The sequence below is a fragment of the Peromyscus eremicus genome, chromosome 9 (assembly GCF_949786415.1).
Source record: "Peromyscus eremicus chromosome 9, PerEre_H2_v1, whole genome shotgun sequence".
NCBI classification, from domain to species: domain Eukaryota; kingdom Metazoa; phylum Chordata; class Mammalia; order Rodentia; family Cricetidae; genus Peromyscus; species Peromyscus eremicus.
The window spans coordinates 54,211,489-54,230,238 of record NC_081425.1 but is presented as its reverse complement, the minus strand read 5'-3'; the positions used below and the strand labels follow the sequence as shown (position 1 = coordinate 54,230,238).

General features: G+C 42.2%; 1 protein-coding gene across 4 annotated transcripts in view; it reads right to left on the bottom strand.

Moving 5' to 3' along the window:
- Positions 1–12,766: 12,766 nt before the first annotated feature.
- The window catches only part of Cdca2 (cell division cycle associated 2), a 34,201-nt gene continuing 28,217 nt past the window's right edge, over positions 12,767–18,750 (bottom strand). For all 4 annotated transcript variants that reach the window (XM_059273413.1, XM_059273414.1, XM_059273416.1 and 1 more), the window contains 2 exons: positions 16,725–16,896; positions 12,767–14,064 (listed from right to left, as the gene is read on the bottom strand). In XM_059273413.1, the coding sequence (XP_059129396.1) occupies positions 12,923–14,064; positions 16,725–16,896 (1,314 nt within the window). In that variant the 3' untranslated portion in view covers positions 12,767–12,922. The remainder of the gene's footprint in view (positions 14,065–16,724; positions 16,897–18,750) is intronic.

Genomic DNA, 18,750 nt, shown 5'->3' with positions numbered 1-18,750 from the left:
TATGGACTTGACTCAAGGTATCTGAAGATAAGAAACTGTTCTGCAGCCAGTAGTGGAACTCTGTGAAAGGACTTCAGGGAGACTGAAACAGTTCTGGCCAGCTCTTCAGAATTAAGCAGAACCAGGAAAACCACCAGAGCAGATCAAGGGTGGGGCAGCATGGCAGGGGGTTAGTGCTCACTGACTCCGAGCCAAGGCCCTTCTGGTTTTCCTTCCAGTCTTTCTTTTGTAACATTCTCATTTATTCTGCAGTACTGGAGATTCGAATCCAGGGCCTTATGCCTGTTAGGCCAGCACTTCACCCTGAGTTACATACCAGCCCGTTTTTAGAATAGAGTGTGCTATCAATTAACTGGCAGCAAAAAGCATCATCTGTACCAGTGTTGTTTTGGAAAGAATACCAGGATCGGAGCCCAAGGACTGGGGTTCACATCCCATTTCTACCACTTCACTAAAGTCCTTTGGCCTCATACAAATGTCTCTGAGTCTTAATGGCTTTGATCTTTGAAATGGAGGGATTCATAAACCTGCCTCAGGATGCGGCAGAGAGATCAGTGAGATTGTTTCCCCCAAAGCGCCTAGTACTGTGTGTAACATGTACTAGGTGCTCAGTTAAAGCCGGCAGGGTGTGTTTGAGTCTGGGTCACGCCATGGGAATGCTGCAAATCCTTTCACTGCAGGAGATACGTATTTTACGGGGTTGGATGAATCATGACTACGGTTTTATTTGAAAAAGTTCACATCAGTAGAGAAAGGCAGAGACTTCTAGCAACCAAAGGTCTAGCCTTCCTACCTATCAGCCATCATTCCTCTCTCTACAGAGCCATCAGTAAAATGCTAATGTTTGGGGAATCTTAGTGAACGCTGTTTGTGCTCTTCCTTGAACTTTTCTTACACTCCACAATTCCATCAAGCTAAAAAGGAATCAAGTCTCTGCCACCTGCCAAGCGCTAAAATAGGGACTTCACGTGCATTATCACATCACCTGTGCTAAGTGAGGAACGCTGTAGAAATACCGCAGTGGGGGAGCCTATGTATCCAGTGCACCACGACTGTCCCAAGCGGATCAACACCTGTAGATTCGGCACTCTGAGGACAGGAGTCACTGACGCAGCTCCTAGCACAAAGCCATACATCCATTCAGTGCCCCCTTCCAACGTATCCAGCAGTAAACTGGTTGATGGGCAGGTTTCTCCTGTCAGTCAAACACTGAGCAGCGGAGATAAACTCTCAGAGATCACCCACATGTAGCACGGAGAGGGAACCAGTGCTGTCCAATCAGGAGGATTGGTTGCATTGGGCGCTTAGAAGCTGTGCAACCTAGACCAGCCCACTAGCTAGCTGCTCATCCTTAAGGGAGACAATGGGAAAAGAGTACCCCGCTCTTTTCTCACTTCAGCCATTCCAACCATATACAGTTGCTGGGTTGTTTTCAGTCTTCCAAATGACAAGAACAAAAGAATACATCCTAAAACTCGATTAACTGGCATTTTCCTGTGGTGCACCTGAGCACGCGGTATCCCTTTCTTGGTGGAGGAGTGTGGTGTATGTGTTCCCCTGGAGGCTAAAAGTCTGCATTAGGTGCCCCTATCGATCTCTACCTTGTTTTATTTTAGATAGACTCTCTTACTGAACCTGGAGCTCACCAATTTGGCTAGATTGGCTGGCAAAGGGGATTGGGACAGGACATGTGCCAATACCCATTTACCTGATCTAAACTCAGGTTCTCATGCTCTTTTCCAGGCACTTTACTTTACCAACTAAGCCATCTCTCCAGCCCCCTACAGCAAGTTTTTAAAAATATGGACCCTTACATGCTCTTTAGAGAAGTTGTCAGAGAAAGGAGGGTGGCCTTCCCCCCAAATTGGGAGGCTAATTGTTTTGAGAAGTCTCTTTCCCTCTCAGAACTTCCTGGTAGCATCCTCGGACCCAGAGCAAGGAGCCGGAGAGACCCCTTTGCGTTAATGTGCCTCTCAACTCAAGGCAGACATGCCAACTCAAATCTTGTTCCACTCACTGCTTGGCAATTATTACTTAGCAAACATTTCTCTTGGCACTTGCTGTCCTAAGCCCTCAGGACAGAACCATGCCAGTGCCAGCTACACCTGGACCTCCCAACAGAAACAGCAACAGTGGCCCATAGCTCACAGATCTCTTCCTGGACTTGGAGATCCCGCCCGGCAGGACGCAGAGGTGACTGCTCAGCTTAATTACTCTGAGGACAGGAAGGACCCCTGACGGCAACTCTGTTCTTCTGCCAGTCTTTGGCAAGCACCTCCTAGCTCCTCCATCCTTGGCTAACACACATACCTGACTCTGCCCACCAAACTGCAGGTGGACACACTTAGGCTAGCAAAGAGATTCAGGTACTATGATTTCCCTAGCTGGGGAAGAATAACAAGGGTAAGAGTTCTTAATAGATGGAATAAAAGAAACTGAGTACAAGGGCACATTCCTAGATCTCAGCACTCTGGAGGCTGAAGATGGATTATGAGTTCAAGGCCAGCCTAGGCTACATAGTAAGACCTTCTTTCAAGAGGAGGAGGAGAAAGAGCGGGGCATAAGTCTAGCCAAAGCTAGTACTCAATACTAGAATCCACATACAACCTCCCTGCAATTTGATGAAAAAACCTTTAAGCTAGCAGCAGCTGTGCAGTGGTTGGCAGCATGGACTAATGAGACTAGCCAACTGCCTTGGGAAAGGGGATACAGACAAGACAATCCCCACGCCCCCTCAGTGAAGCAGAAGCAGATCAGGCCTGAGGAGTCCACGAGATGCAAGCTCTTCACTGGATGGATGGTCTTGCTGACACCAGCCAGTCAGGCACAACACAAAATCCCCATCTCCCTGCATCCTTTCTGTCTCCCACCATCCTCACACCTTAACCTCCCCCAGTGACAGCTTTTGCATCAAAGGAAAACAGGCAGGTGGACTTCTAATCCGGCCCTGCTACGGATGAACCCTGTGATCTTCGACAGGTCCCATGGCCCCTACAAGTCTCAGTTGCCTGACCTGTAACATGGGTACAAGAGTGCCATCACATACAATAAAGGCACACGGGGAAGCACCTGGTCAGCGACAGTACTGTAGACAAACAACAGCAGAACACTCTTCTGGTAACCCTCTCTCCAAAGGACCCAGACACCCGTAACACGGTGGTGGCTGACAAAGTCAAGACGTGCATCTGTATTGCTTTTATTTTTATATACTACTTTGCAGTGCTAGGCTTCAAACCCAGGACCTCATGGATGCTAGGAAAGCTGCATCCCCAGCACAGCAACCAGGAAGTATCACTAACATTCTCATGTTGTTGATGAGGTCACTGAGACTCACAAACTTGTGACAGTTTTAAGGACTTTACTCTTTTGAAAGCATTTTTTTATTTTGAAATTATATATCCACAGGAAGTTGTCAAAAAATAGTAGGAACCCCCCCTCCTCCCTCCACAGATCTTCACCCATCTCAGAAATGGAGCCGGATCCTCTAGGCTGAGTCAGAGACTGGCTGGAGACTGGAGGGATTGTATCGGGATAAAGGGATACGGAGCATCGCCTTGGGGAGACTGTGCTAATCTGACTGGAGATTTATGAGACAGACAATTGAGATTTGCTGACATGCTCGGGAAAGCAATGTCCCATCCAGTCTTCACCTTCCAACAGTGCTGGCCAAGTCCTTCACAACCCAACCATCTGTTAACTGGGTCTGGACACTGGTGAGCTTCCAGTCGCCAGCTGGGTACGTGGTGAGGAAAGGCTTTCTGGTATTACAGCCTCTTGGGTTCCTCAGCCCTTGCATGTACCCTTCATTCCAAGGCACCATCTTGGTGGCCAAGTCTTCCTGTCCCTTCTCCACTCCAACTTGGGAACTTGGAAAAGAAAACAGCTCCCACATTTCTCACTGCACTATTTACAAGATGGGAGTTATTTCATCCACAATTAACATGCTTCTCTGAGATCTAGTTCCCAAGAACGAGGAAACAATCCTCTTCTCAATCAAGGAGACTGCTTAGAAGACCCTAGCCACAAAGGCCATGGAACTCGACCCTTTCAGACACCTGAGTGTTCCTTCTTTTCTCCTGGGGAACGATGTTCCAGGGCTCCTCACTACGAAGAAAATCAAATATATCAAGCACCTACCCCGGCCTTGGCTGTTCCCTACGTTCCTTCTTTAGTGCTCACCGGAAGACCAAATTTGTACATAGGAAGGACATCCCCGAGTAGCTATTGCAGGCTAACCTGTTCTAGGGTCTGGTGACATACTCTGGCGCTGGAACAAGAGTAACAGCAAAAAAAAAAAAAAAAACCAAAAACCAAAAACCAAAAACCAAACTTGTACTCTTTACAAAAGAAATGTTCCCCACTAAAACAAAGAATGTTATGGAAAGGAAAAAAAAAAAATAAATAAAAAGTGCCCTGCTCAGCTGCATGAAGGGGAAAGGTTAGATGGACAGCATAGTAATATATAAGCAGTTTCTTAGTTTTCTCGTGGGCATACTTAACCACCTCAGAATGTTTCCCCAAGAGGTAATCTATTATATTTTGTTCAACTTCTTCCTCCAAGAACTGAATCAATTCATGATGTAATGCCTAGGGGAGAATAATCTTTTGGAAACAGAGTATCTTTCTGAGGACAAGGTTGAAGAAAAACATCTTAATATTGTTACAGCTTTTGGCCCCCTCTTGGCCCCTGCTCTTTACTAGTGGATGCCAGAGTAGCAAAGGGACAGGCAGAGGCATATGACAGGGACACCACCAAGTCCAAGTGCCTAGGATAGTTTCCATCTCTGGGAGGAATACATTCACTTGGGCATTTTCAGCAGGCTTGTGGCACTGGGTATACTGAGTGACAAGCTGAGGATGCTACTTACTCCAACTTAGCTCCAATGTAAGTAGGGCTCCTTCTGGATCCTTTCTGAGCTCCCACCCCACAAAACATACTATTACAGAATGGCAAATCATTCATCATCCCGTTGAGAGCAATAGATAGGATTTTGGATAGGTGGGGTTTTTTTTTGTTTTGTTTTGTTTTTGTTTTTTGTTTTAAGCTAAACTTGCACAGAACAGCATGCAAGGGTCCCAACCATCTGACCTCCTTAAGCTCCCACATGCTAGGGGTAGGCAGTAGCTGAAGAGAGCGAAATCGGAAGGCTCCAGAGGTTCCTAAGCCTTCTGACCTGTTATTACCTCAACTGTCCCATCTCTTTGTGTACTTCAGATAACACAGTAGTTTCTCAGAGGATGTCCTGTGTGTTTTACTATAGTGTGGGCTGCAATACAACAAAAAAGATTTGAAAGGGCAGGACAAAGTCCCGTTTAAGATCACACGGTTGTTTATTAAAGAGAAGAGGAGTATTTCTGCAGGGAAGGCAACAGTGGGTTTGTTTAAACGGCTCTAATTTGACGAGGTCAATTGCTTTAAAATCCCCAAATAAAGTTTACTTAGATTCAAAAGGGGCCCTCCAGTGCTCAGAGGGTTAAAACAAGCAAGAGTTTGGGTAAACAAACCAATTAGCCCCAATGTCACTCAAGGATACCAAGAACTTAAGGGGACATTTTAAAGTTGGAATATGCATATCATTCCATGCTCTTTTTATTTATTATCTGTACCTTCACCCCCTTTTGAATCTCACAATCAACTTTGTTTGGCAGCTAAAGCACAGAAAACCTAAACCCCAAAGTTACAGGATTTGTCTGTCTGGAAGACGCAGGTTGGGGTGGTCTGTAGGAATGTAATTGGACTGAAAGGTATTCAGGAAGCGGCAACTTTGCATGGATACGCACTGTTAAAATGCAAGATTGCAAGATGCAGGTAGACAAGTCATCCGTAGTTAGCAGTTGATGAGCGATGATTGACTTATTTCCCACTCACATAAATGTTTGGTAGCACTATGCAAAACACTTGGTGAAAGATTTTTCAGTTCCAAGGGAGCATCTGAAAAGCAGGTTGGAGTCTCTCTTGCCTGACAGACTGCCTGGCTTACAAATTTGTTTCCACTGTGTCTTGGTTAAGACACAAACTGAGAACCTGTGGATGCTAAGTAGCCATAAATCGCAAGTTATTACTGTGATTAATAATAAACGTATTTTGTCAGGGTCATGAGGCACAATGGCATATTACAAAATGAATTATCGACTGTGCACAATACCTTTTCCCAGTGGAGGCAAAGGAGTACTTAGAAGGCAAGTGGGGGTGACTGGAGTCAGTACACAGTATTGGAGGTTGCCTCATAAAGGAACCATTGATGCTTCTTAGAGGGGATTCTTTGGGGGGCACAGAAGGCTACTATCAAGGGGCCTCTAGTGCATATTTGCTCGATTTGATGGCCTTAGAATTCTCAGATTCTTAGTGGTCTCTAAATGTTTAAATACTTAAATTCAAGCATTTATCACTCTTTAGGGACCTCTGTGGAATTATTTACATTGGGAGTTAGCATTATCAGACAGTTCATTCTTAAAATATTAGCAAAAGTTGTCTAGTTAAAAGTATTACCACAAATGCAATTCTTAAGACAAATCTCTAACTTTTTAAGAAAAAAAAGTCACCTGCAAGCTGTAAATATGTGCATTAAGTTTCTCCCATGGTATTTGCTTTGGCGGTGACCTCTGCTAATATTCAGTTGAACAAGGGCTAAAAATTGTCAAACCAAATTCTTGTCGTGAGAGTTGAACTCTGCTGCCAGTTTGAGAGAAACACACGTCCAGGTTTAGGGAATCTGTCGTGTTTGTTTTGGCTATGACACAGGGCAGAACGGTTTCCATCCCATTCGAATGCATTCAAGAGAGTTTGAAATATTGCACAATAGAAGCCATTCATTATATCTGTCTCCTTTCCCTTCCAAAAACAAAAATGGCTGCCCAGTTCCAAATCGACACAGGGGGCAGGAAGAAGGAGGCAGAGGGTCACTGGAAACCACCCAAGACTAACACCAGGTTTTTCAGGTTTGAGTTGAGGACTATTCTTAAAATCTTCATTCTCAAATTTTAACTTTCAAACAAGAAAAGACAATACTGGCATGAACATGGGAAAATGGACATGTCAGGTAGAAAAATCACACAACCTTACTTTCTGAAAACTCATTTGCTCAGTTTCTGCTAGGAAATTTCAACTGCCTGATGTCAATTTTATACTGAAAAATTATTCTACTATTTGGAAGGACAGGTTTGCAAACACCAAGGCATCTTCAGAATGAAATGATATCGGATTTTTTTCCACTAAACCCCCAGGATACCCAACATTGGAGGTGCAGTGTGGCCTCTATCAAACCACTGTTAAGATTACGAAATATCACAAAGCAGTAGAAATTTCTAAAGTAAATTTAAGTAGGGTGACTAAGGCCACAAAAATCAACTACTAGGCTTAATAAACAAATCTAACAGCTCCTTGAAACACTGGAGATCAAAACCTTAGATTTACATGTACGGTTTGGGAAATCTCAATTTTCCTTTATCTAAACCTAAAACACCAGCTGTTTGGGGGTTTGTAGAGCACTCTTACCTCACAATGAAAACTACTTCAACAACTTAAACATTTGGACAGATGAGAAGAAAGACTTAAAGGAGGGTACTTTCAACTGGACATTGGGAATCTTTATGACAACTTCCCAGCCAGCCCATACAGAACACAAATGTATTTTTCTTTTGTATTCATGTCCATTTATTTTTTTCTTTTCATATATAGCATAATGCTTAACACACCAAGACATAAACTTCCAGAAAAACACCTAAATCCCAATCTCTTACTTTTCTAATAAACCTTTAGGGTCTGACCTTGGTTGAAGATGTAGGAAAAAAAAGTGTCCATTCAATAACAGTAATTCCTCATCTCCTCACTTCAGCAATTAGGTTATTGCTGGGATTAAAGAATGTCCAAAAGTGAACACAGCAGCACACTGACACACTTGACATTGTTAGGTCACAGCATGCTATGACCAGCTTAGGTATAGACAAATCAAGGCCATGTAATTTTCCAGTGAACTTAGGACAAAATTCTGCTGTTTGCACACACAATTTCTTGAATTTAACACCAATTTCACTTGATCTAAGCTTTCAAACCCAGAGTAAGATTGGCTGGGGCAGAGTCATGGGAGCAGGAGATTTTAAAAGGTCTAAGAAGTTGAGATGTCTCTTCAGATTTTTGTCATGTTCAATTCACCACTTGTCTTTTAAACTTATGCCTCACCAGGATGTACTCACTGGTTAAAACACACAGGAAGAAAACTACGTAACAAAAGCCTACCAAAAAGCCTACTGAAGATGAAGCTAGCAGTTGCTAAATAAATGATGGTGAATGCTTAATTAATAGTCTTCCTACCTGGGATGACTTGATGCAGGGAAATTTGCCTATGATAAGAAACAATTCTCAATCATCCCCCATCTTCCCCCCCCCCCCCCCCCCCCCCCCCCCCCCCCCCCCCGCCTTTTTGGAGTTTTTTAGACAGGGTTTCTCTGTGTAGCTCTAGCTGTTCTGGATCTCACTCTACAGAGCAGGCTGGCCTAGAACTCAGAGATCTGCCTGCCTCTGCCTCCCACAGTGCTGGGACTAAAGGCATGTGCCACCACTGCCAGGCAATTCTCAAATCTTAACGATGTTATGACAGCTTTTATACTAAACCAAACTATCATATTTTATGAAAATAAATGAACTAAATTTTGAACTTTAGAAGCCAATGTTCAAATAAAGCGAATTATTTCCAAACAACAGCAGGGACTCAAGGTTATGATGCAAATGAAGTGCAGTAAATCATTACTGGGCTCAAGAAGAGGCTTCCAGTGAAGCTGGCCTCCCACCTTTTCTCTGGATGCTTTTACTGCTGACTCATGGTCTCCAAAAGGGAGTGTGCTCTGGGCATGGTGAAGGCCCCAAGAGAGTTGGTTAACCCTTCGCTTCTGCTGGCCTCTAGTCCATCCCAGACCCCATAAGTAAACTTTGGTCAAATTCACAGCAAAAAGAGAAGAGGCTTCAAGATGTTGTGTAGATGGGACAGTAAACATGCAGACCAACAGAATAAGGCCCATGCAGACTCATGATTTCAAGAAGGGTATCAACACAATTCAGCTTTTCAACAAATGATGCTGGCTGATTTCCACTCAAAACAAACAAAGGCCACCTGCCCCTCCAGCGACACAGAGAAATTAACTGCAAATATATGGAAAACTCAATGGAGAAATATAGTCATGAAACTTCTTGAAAATCTTTGTGCTCTTGAGCTTAGGAAATTTATTTTTTTTTCCCCTTTGGCTTGAGACAGCTCCGAAAAGCTTGGAATTCACTAAATGTCATAGGCTGCTCTTGAATTCACAATAATCCACCTGCCTCAGCCTCCCCAGTGCTGAGATTATAGACATGAAACACCATGCCTGGTTATTCTTAGGATGCAAAAGACATTAACTGTTAAAGAAAGAAAAAAAGAAAAAACAATAAACTCAACTTCAACAAAATAAAAACCTGTTCTTTAAATAAGACCAAGAGAACAAACAAAAAATAAGCCATGGGCTGGGGCAAATATTTCTAAGAAAAATGCCTAGTAAAGGACTTGTATCAAATAAACAAACTCTTTCAACCCATTAATACCATGACAGTACTAACAACGAAAATCCTGGGTAAGACACTCCAATAGATAAGGATACAAGAAGGGGAAATAAACAGAGAAAATGCACATTACCACCAGTCTGGGAAATAGAAATCCCCGAGATCCTACCTCTAAGCATGTACCCAAGATGAATCTGTAAAAGGAACCATATGTGAACAGGATGCAACTTTATGCACAACAAACACCCAAATCTTATAACCCAAATATCCAGAGTGAAATTAATAACCAGCAAAAAACAGCAACAATCATTTACAACATGTATCATGGGTGACTCTTGAAAGCATTGTGCTATTAAAATAAAACCTGTGCTATTAAAAAACAGGCACAGAGGATCATCTATCTATCTATCTGTCTGTCTGTCTGTCTGCCTACCTACCTACATACAAATCTATCTGAGGTTGCATGTCTATGACATTCTAGAAAAGGTAAGAAGTACAACAGAATTAAAATCATCAGCTGTGAAGAGCTGGGAAGGGTGTTGGATTGGTGGGCATACTATTACTCTGCTGTCAAAATGGTACATGACCATACACATTTTCCAAAATTCAAACAGTATGTTCTTTTTAAAGTCAACTCTTGCAAGTTGTTTTACCAAAAACAACAACAAAAACAAACAAAAAAAACCCAAACAACAAAAACCAACAAAACAAAACTGGACTTTTGAAATAGTGCTTTCAATTTAGAGTGTGAGTCAGGCATTATCAATCATCCTCTGCTTGCTTTGCCAGGGCAGGGCTGCACCCTCATCCCGAAGCTCTAGTCAGAGATTAGTTAAGAAAGAATATGCACAGAACATCACTGTGGGAAGGGAGAAAATAAAAGAAGGCCAAGATGCTAGCTGTATGTCAGAAGAGCTTTCCAGAATCTACAGAAGAGAACCCAGCCACTTCAGCACTGGCATCATCTCACAAAACCTGTGTATACAATTTTCAGGCACAAAAGCAGGAGACAATGAATACCTACAACTGAAGAGATGACTACCCACACTATAGATATCCAGATATGAAATTCCACACAGGGCTGAAAGACTAAAGGGCACTAGGGCTGTCCGAAGTAAGACCAACAGTCATGGTACTCTGTGAAATAGAGCCGGCAGAATGTCATACGCGCGCACACACACACACACACACACACACACACACACACACACACAATCACACTGGCAAACAACTACACTTGCATGGGCATAGAAGTCTGGAAGATGCATGCCAGTTGAGTTTCTGGATACAGAAAGCTGTTTATGCTTCTTTTAAATTATGTGTTCTCCGCTTTCTTCACAAGCACTCTTCATTTCCTGATAAAAAATGAACAAAAATATCAGGAAGTTGAAGCAACAGCAGCTACAAGCAGCCCTGGCAGTCTGTTTGCTCATGGAAGGAAAACTGCAGGAACCACAGTGCCACCTTGTGGAAGAAATGAGAATCTGCAAGGAGAGACGCAATGAAGACGGGAAAAGGTCTAAGGAAGGCATCCAGGATTAGTTACTTCTAGGAAAAATATTAAGGCAGGGAAAAATAAATTTCAGCTTACCATTAATGAAAAGAAATGGGGGAGAGGGTGGAGGCAGAAAGCATGATCAAATACAGAAATTAACTTTTCACTAAGCATCTGATACAGGTAGACATGGTAGATAAACTAGGCCCCTTAATGGTCTAAGAAACTAAGGCAGTGTTTCTCTACCTGTGGGCCACGACCCCAGATATTTACATTATACTTCATAACAGTTGCAAAAATACAGTTATGAAGTAACAACAAAAAATAATTTTGTGGTTGGGGGGTCAGTACAACAGGAGAAACTGTACTAGAGGGTCGCAGCACTTGGAAGGTTGAGAACCACTGCTCTAAGGGATGTCTATGAACATCAACCAAGCATTTAAAATGAAACATTTCAGAATGAACGTAGGTTGCAGAGTGGATTACAGATTTACTTTTGGTGCTGGAAAATGAGACCACATTTACAGTAGACAAACCGAGCCACAATCAGCTGGCACTTTGTGAGAGCTCAGCCAGTGTGGAAATAGGAAGGCAGTAACAGTCAATAGCTTTTAAACATCATCCCAAACAAGGGCAAAATACTAAAACGGTTTTTAAAACCCAAGCTTCTAACATGTTTCCAAATGAGTTAACTCTTTATCATTTTGGTATGTGTGTGTGTTTAGTGGTACTGACTTGGTGGCCACATACATGGGAGAGCAAAGTCTATAAATGATTTACATGTAGAGATAAAAGAAAGTTTTGGACAATTCACCCTTGAGCAGAAGAAATTGGGGATCGCTTTGCCTGTTAATGTAAAAGCCATCAGTCCGTCTCAGCAGGGGCTCCAGACCTGGCGGTGCCAAGGCTGTAACAAATAGCCCCACCTCCGAGGGGGGAAATGGGCCGCCCAGCAGGAGCTTTCTTCCCTCTGTGTTATTTATAGGGAGCGCTATTTGTTAACATGTTTCTGCTATCAGGCTGAAGGAGAGCTAGTGATTTAAAGGATTTCTGGGACCATTGTTCAATGATAAGATGATTTATGTACATTCACAGATTCCAGGTACACGGCAGTTTAGATTTTTAAATTTTTGTCACCAAGACTAGGGAGCTGCAAAAGCTAAGCTCAGAGGGAACAGGCAAGGACAGTATAGAGATCAGGAAACAGTTTCAACTGCTGGAAAATACGTTAAAAGAAATCCGTGACCTTTACTATGCTTCACCGTTGGTAAACAAATTTTCTAGAACACATTTAAGTTTTGACTTTTCAAAAATAAATTTAATAGGAAACAATTAATTAAGTTCTGAATTACCTGTGACTGATTTGAACAATCTGGAAGAATGGTTGCATAGGTATTTCTAACTACATATTCATTTTTAACAATGGATCGATAGAGTTCCAGTCATTGAAGAAAATTTTCAATGTAGGGCCTCACTTTGAGACAGACAACCAAGACTTCAAGGCCGGTTTTCAATTTAACCCAAAGAAAAGAATGTCATTCTAAAGGATGTTTTCCAGAACAGTCTAAGCCTTCAGTGGTAAGTGTGTACTTGGAAGGAATAAAAACACAGAAACACATTGCTAGGTCTAAAAATGAACATTTAGCAAAAGACTAATAAACCCACTTAGCATTTGGAGGGAGAAGATACATAATCACGTTTTTCTTTTGGATGATGAAGAAATTCAGTCATTTCTACTTAAAGTCGTCACAACTCAAATGCTTTTTATTAGAAACGTGCAATGCACTGGCCTTGAACAGGGATGGAAGCAGCAGGGAGGAAGCAGGGATCCCTCCTCCTAAGAGCCAATAGCGGGTGGAGTTGTCAGTCACTGCCTCAGTTCTCCTGTGCCCAGCCCCTCACAGCAGCAGAGAGCTTTCTCCCTTGTTGAAAGAGGATCTTCTCTTGAAGCGTGGTGGCTCAGTGGTACTCTCAGCATTTGTGAGTGTAGACACACAGAAGCTCTTCCTCCTCTTCCCAGGTAGCTTGGAAGAACCAACACCCTGGCTCTCACTGCCTGGGATGGATGGTGGGGCACCTGGGTTTTGTCCTGAGGATATAGTCTCTTCTCTGGAAGACATACTTTCCAATCCTCTTCTGTCAAAGGCACAAATTGTAGTTCTCCTTTTGGTTTTCTGGGACTTGGGAGGAGTGGGAGGCAACATCCACACAAGCCCTGTATTTTCCACGTCTCCCTGGAGCCTTGTGCTGCGTCTCACTCTGGGTTTACTGCTTGTTCTCTGAAAGCTTTGCTCTAAGGCGGCAGATAAATCTTCATACAGCTGGGGATCCCCTAAAGTAATTTCTGCAGGGCTTCCCCCACTGCAGGAAGATGCAGAGTTCCTGTTCTGTTCCCAACAATGCACAGAGTGTCTTTTCTGTTTCCTTTCTCTGTCACTTGTGAGGCTGCCGTTTCCTGCACGTTTTCTTCCCACATTTTCACTGTGGCTTGTGGATTTTTTTAGATGATCAACCAGGACACCTTCTGAACAGTCACGCTTCCTTTCTGAGTAGTCAGATGGGGAAGGGTCGCACTGCAGACTCCTCTTTGGAGCTAGGCATTTGCTGTCTTCCTCACACTTTACATTCCTAGTCTCTGAAACCGTAAGGATCTCACAAGGATTGTCTGCACTTTGATCAGCCTGGGAGAATTCCTGGCCCCAACGGTTACACAGAGCCTTTGGATGGTCTGACACACCGTGCCCGTGGGTCACAGGACTGCTTTCAGTTTTGGTCTTGGTTTTTGGCTCCTTTGCACTTGGACACTTCCTGTCTGCTCTGGAGTTAGCGTGTCTGCCTGTGGCCCTGGTGGTGGCCTTTGGTGCCCCCTCCGAAGCAGCAGTGACGGGCAACACGCAGCAGCACAATTCCGACTCCAGAGACTGCTCACAAGCTGGCTCCAGCTCAGGTAAGTCTTCCTCCCGAGGCGAGGGTCTCCTTCCTTTCCCAGGAAGTTCACGAGAGATCACTTCTTCCAGTTCACCACTGACGCTGGACTCATCTACAGCATGTAAACACACTTAAATTCAATTACAAAGGACCAGTGTGGTGCCTATTGAATAAGCAGTCTGACTCACATCAATGTGCTTGACGGAGTACTGTCTTTTAATCTTTCAGAACTTCTCCAACCTACCGTCATGACACTGTTCTGGTTCCCATCTGTCATTCTCCGTCCCTCTTACTGCCCTAGTTTACAGGTTAAGAAAACAAGTGTGCAACGCATGAATTAATAAAGCACACAACTTCAGACTATGAACCTGAGACTGCTGTCTTAGTTTCCTCTTCTGTAATGCGCTTCCCATACTACAAGGTCCAATTGTGTGTGAAACAGTTCCCACTTACCTGACAACTCAGACAACATCACACTACAAATTCTTCTATCAATGCCTTCTTGAAACAAGGCGATAAACATCAGAATTCTGGGGTACACGAAGACACAGCAGCTGAAGTATACAGCTGTCATGGCTTCTAAGAATTCCCATCAAATATATTAAAAATATATATAAATAGACATAACATAAAAAAATAAAACATCTAAAAAGTAGACAGAGCCAATGGCCCCAATCTCCACGTCCAGCCCAGTGCCCTCCTTTCTGACTAAGCTCTGTCCTCCTGGGAAGAACATCCCATGCAGCTCTGTATATGTTTGTAGTACTTCCTAGGTGAGAAGCCACTAGTAAGGTTTGAAATTGAGAAGGGACCTAGAACAGTGGCTCTCAACCTTCCTAATACTGTGACTCTTTGATATAGTTCGGTATGCTGTGGTGACCCCCAACCATGAAATTATTTTCGCTGCTACTTTATAATTGTAATTTTGCTACTGTTATGAATTGTAATGTAAATTATCTGTGCTCCCGGATGGTCTTAGGGGTCAGTGACCCCTGTGAAAGGGTCGTTTGGCCCCCAAGGAGGTTGCGGCCCACAGGTTGAGAACAACTCTCCTATAGAAATTCAGTTCTTACGATTCTAAATCAATGCACTTGTTAGATTCTATCTCTACCATTATCTAAGATAATGTTTTTAGTTGGTCATTCAAGTGAATATAAAACATGTTTAAATAAAAGCTGGAAGATGCATATAAAATATAGCTGAACCTAAAGTTAAAATAAAAATCAATGTTTCAATCTGAAAAAAATACATTCCTGATTAGAGTAGGTAAAACAGTATGTAAAGTCAGAGATTCATACAAGTTATTCATACCATGACTGTATTAGCTAGGCTCTTTTATAACTTTAAAATTAGGATTAATATATTTTTATAGCATACTGGAAAAAAAAGAGGTGCTGAAGAGAGAAAGTTAGAGAGAGATGGAAAGAAACTAAGTTGTCTTAAACCCTCTTTTCAGGCGACAACAGCAACTCTAGGTTAGAAAGACTTAAGATCATCAAGGTATTTTCCTGCAATGAAGGCAGTAACATTTCAGTAGATAAGCAAAATCAAGGCCAGATTAAAAGAGGGTAGAATGGCAGACCACCCATTCCACTGTACTCTTCATGAGAGGGCAGAAGCAAAAGCTAGAAGTACTTGTTAAAAAGCTGAGTACTTGTTAAACTCCTGCTTTGTCCTCAAGTTGAGATGCCTGCAGAAGCCAGAGTCTACAGTGACACACGTATCATTCATTTTGAATTCTTTAAGAATGCAGGCTAAAAAAAAAGAACGCAGGCTAAGATTATGACATTGTTATGACATTGGACAAAGGTAGCTACTTCAAAATGGCTACATACAAAAACAACATGCTAAATGGAGACTCTTTTTATAATAACCGTTTAAACATGAAAACTTGGTTTAAATGTAGACATTATAGGGGCTGGAAAGATGGCTCAGTGCTTAAGAACATTGGCTACTCTTGCAAAGGATGTGGGTTTGGTTTCCAACACCCCATGGCAACTCACAACCATCTGTAACTCCAGTTCTGGGGATCTGATACCTTCTTCTGGCCACAGTAGGCACCAGGAATGCATATGGTGCTCATATGTACATGCTGGCAAAACACTCCTACACATAAAATGAATAAATCTTAGGATATAAATCAACTTGGTCTTTGCTTGTAAAAGTAACCTTCAAGGTAATCAAGCTCAATTTATAAACATTTCTAGATTATAATTGTAAGAAAATGTTATGAGGCAAGTTTTTCTATTTTCCTATTTTTGTTATTAATTCTTTTTTGTTTCTTCAGTTTTTTGAGACAGGGTTTCTCTGTGTAGCCTTGGCTGTCCTGGAACTCTCTGCAAATCAGGCTGGCCTCAAACTCACATAGATCTACCTGCCTCTGTTTCCCAAGTGCCGGGATTAAAGGCGTGCACCACTAGCGTCTGGTATTATTTTTCCATCCAGCATTGTTATTAACTCCTAAGATGTATATATTAATAAGTGATCATCTTACCCACTTTCTGTGATGAGCCACATAACCAAACATAATTCATCATAACAAAATGCAGCAAAAAGTAGATGAACAGAAATACATGCAAAATTACATGCAAATTTTGTGTTTGAATTTTTCTGATAAAAATGACAAGAATTTCATCAAATTCTGGTAGAGCCTAGGCCCCTCACAGATTACAGACTACAACTTCCTTTACTGATAACAGATGCAGTCTTATAAAAGTGAATGGGAAAAGGGAAGAGAAAGAGCACAGTAGTAATGTGCCAAGAGAGAAGCACCTGAACATGTCCTCTGCACGCAGTGAGTCAAAGGCGTCGTTTCAGAGACCTCAGGCAGCTCAGGGATAGGGCTCAGGAGAGGCTTCTTGGATGCGATGTCTCTTTCCCCATATAAGCATTTCTCAACACTCTTCTTCCCCTTTCTTTTCTTTTTTCTGTAACTTTTTAAAACCTGAAAAGATATGTATTCAGATACTGTAACTGAGAATAATGTAGGCCCATGCTCAATTCTTGCCCTTTCATATCAAAGATATTTCTAATTAGCGTTTATACAGTACATTTTTTTAAAGTTGTGCGAGTTTTTTGTTTTTACAGAAAAAATTTAAAATCAGTTTTCTATTTAAAAAATTGAGTTCAAATGACAGCAAGAGAAAGGTAACTAATATGAATCCAAATTCAACTGATGATGTACAGACTTTCTTGATTTCCACTATTTGCCAAAGTAAAATGGCAGATTAGATGGTATAGAGTTGGACAGAGCTAATTAATGAGATTATTTATAAGTAGGCAAGATAAACCAAGATTAATTAATCAAGAGCCCTGGCTGCTCTTCTGAGTCCCTGAGTTCAATTCTCAGCACCCAACAAGGTGATTCACAACTGTCTGTACCTCCAGTCCTAGGGCACCCAATGGTACCAGGTACACACAGGCAAAACACATACATAATAAAATATAATAAAAGGTTAATCTAGCATGAATTATCTATCTACTGAAGTGCTATAGGAGGCTGCTTTCTGTTCACAAACCTGGTTGAAGAGATAATAATAGGTGCTTAGATAACATTGAAAGGTATTATAAATCTAGATGAACTTATGCAAACAATGAATGAATTAATCGTTAAAATAAAGAGGTCACACAGGCTGGAGGCATAGCTCAGAGGAAGAGTACTTGCCTAGCATGCGAAAGGCTCTAGGTTTGAGCTATGGTACTGTAAAAGAGAAGCCACAATAAGACAGCTGACTTAGCCGGGCGGTGGTGGCGCACGCCTTTAATCCCAGCACTTGGGAGGCAGAGCCAGGCGGGTCTCTGTGAGTTCGAGGCCAGCCTGGGCTACCAAGTGAGTTCCAGGAAAGGCGCAAAACTACACAGAGAAACCCTGTCTCGGAAAACCAAAAAAAAAAAAAAAAAAAAGACAGCTGACTTATAAGAAGGTGAATATCCACAAACTTTAAAAAAATGCTTTCATAACTTAAGGAATGCAGGGTTATATTTAATTCTGAGTGCCCTACCAGCACCTAGAAATAGTTTTGTTTAAAAAGTGTTCCAGATGGAAAAAAACTTTAAGGAAATTGTAACTTTATACTGAAATACAAGAAAGACTTACTGACAAAAGAAATGAAAGATACTCTCAGACTTTCAACATAAAACATGTTTTTGACAATACTTCCAGAAAGTGAATCTATCCAAACATTTATGTGGAGGTAAAGACAGCTGATAACATGCGGGCTATGAGAACTAAAGTAATCAGGATGTGGTCTTTAAGGACTCCAGGTTTAAGAGCAGTCACCACACGTAGACACCACGTCAGACTTGAGCACACAGAGGAGAGGACCCTGCTGACAGGCTTTCAAGACAAAGTGCACAGAAAGCACAGTGTTCCACTCTATTCTTAGGGCTTTACTGTCCTGGCGGTGCAGTAAAGGGAATAGTATTTGCAGGTACTCAACACAGTCCGTAAGTCAAAGCTGGCATATGCAGCCCTGGTATCCGTGCAGAAACAGCAGCTAACATAGCCCTTATATAACACAGTGACTCCAGAAAAAGCAGTGTTTCCTGCAGGCTAAGGCAGACAAACACCTGTGAGCTTACACTCAACACACAGCTTACAAGATTTAGGTGAAACTAATGGTGTAAAGGAATGGATGAGATTCAAGAACACAGAAATGGCACAGAACTGTGTGTTCCTCAAGATATCTATAGATAACTTGTAAAAACAAAACCAAACACAACATTCCATGCAAAAATAATTTTAGAATGCTACAAGATGAATGTTCCCCTTGGCGATATGCAATATACATTTAACATA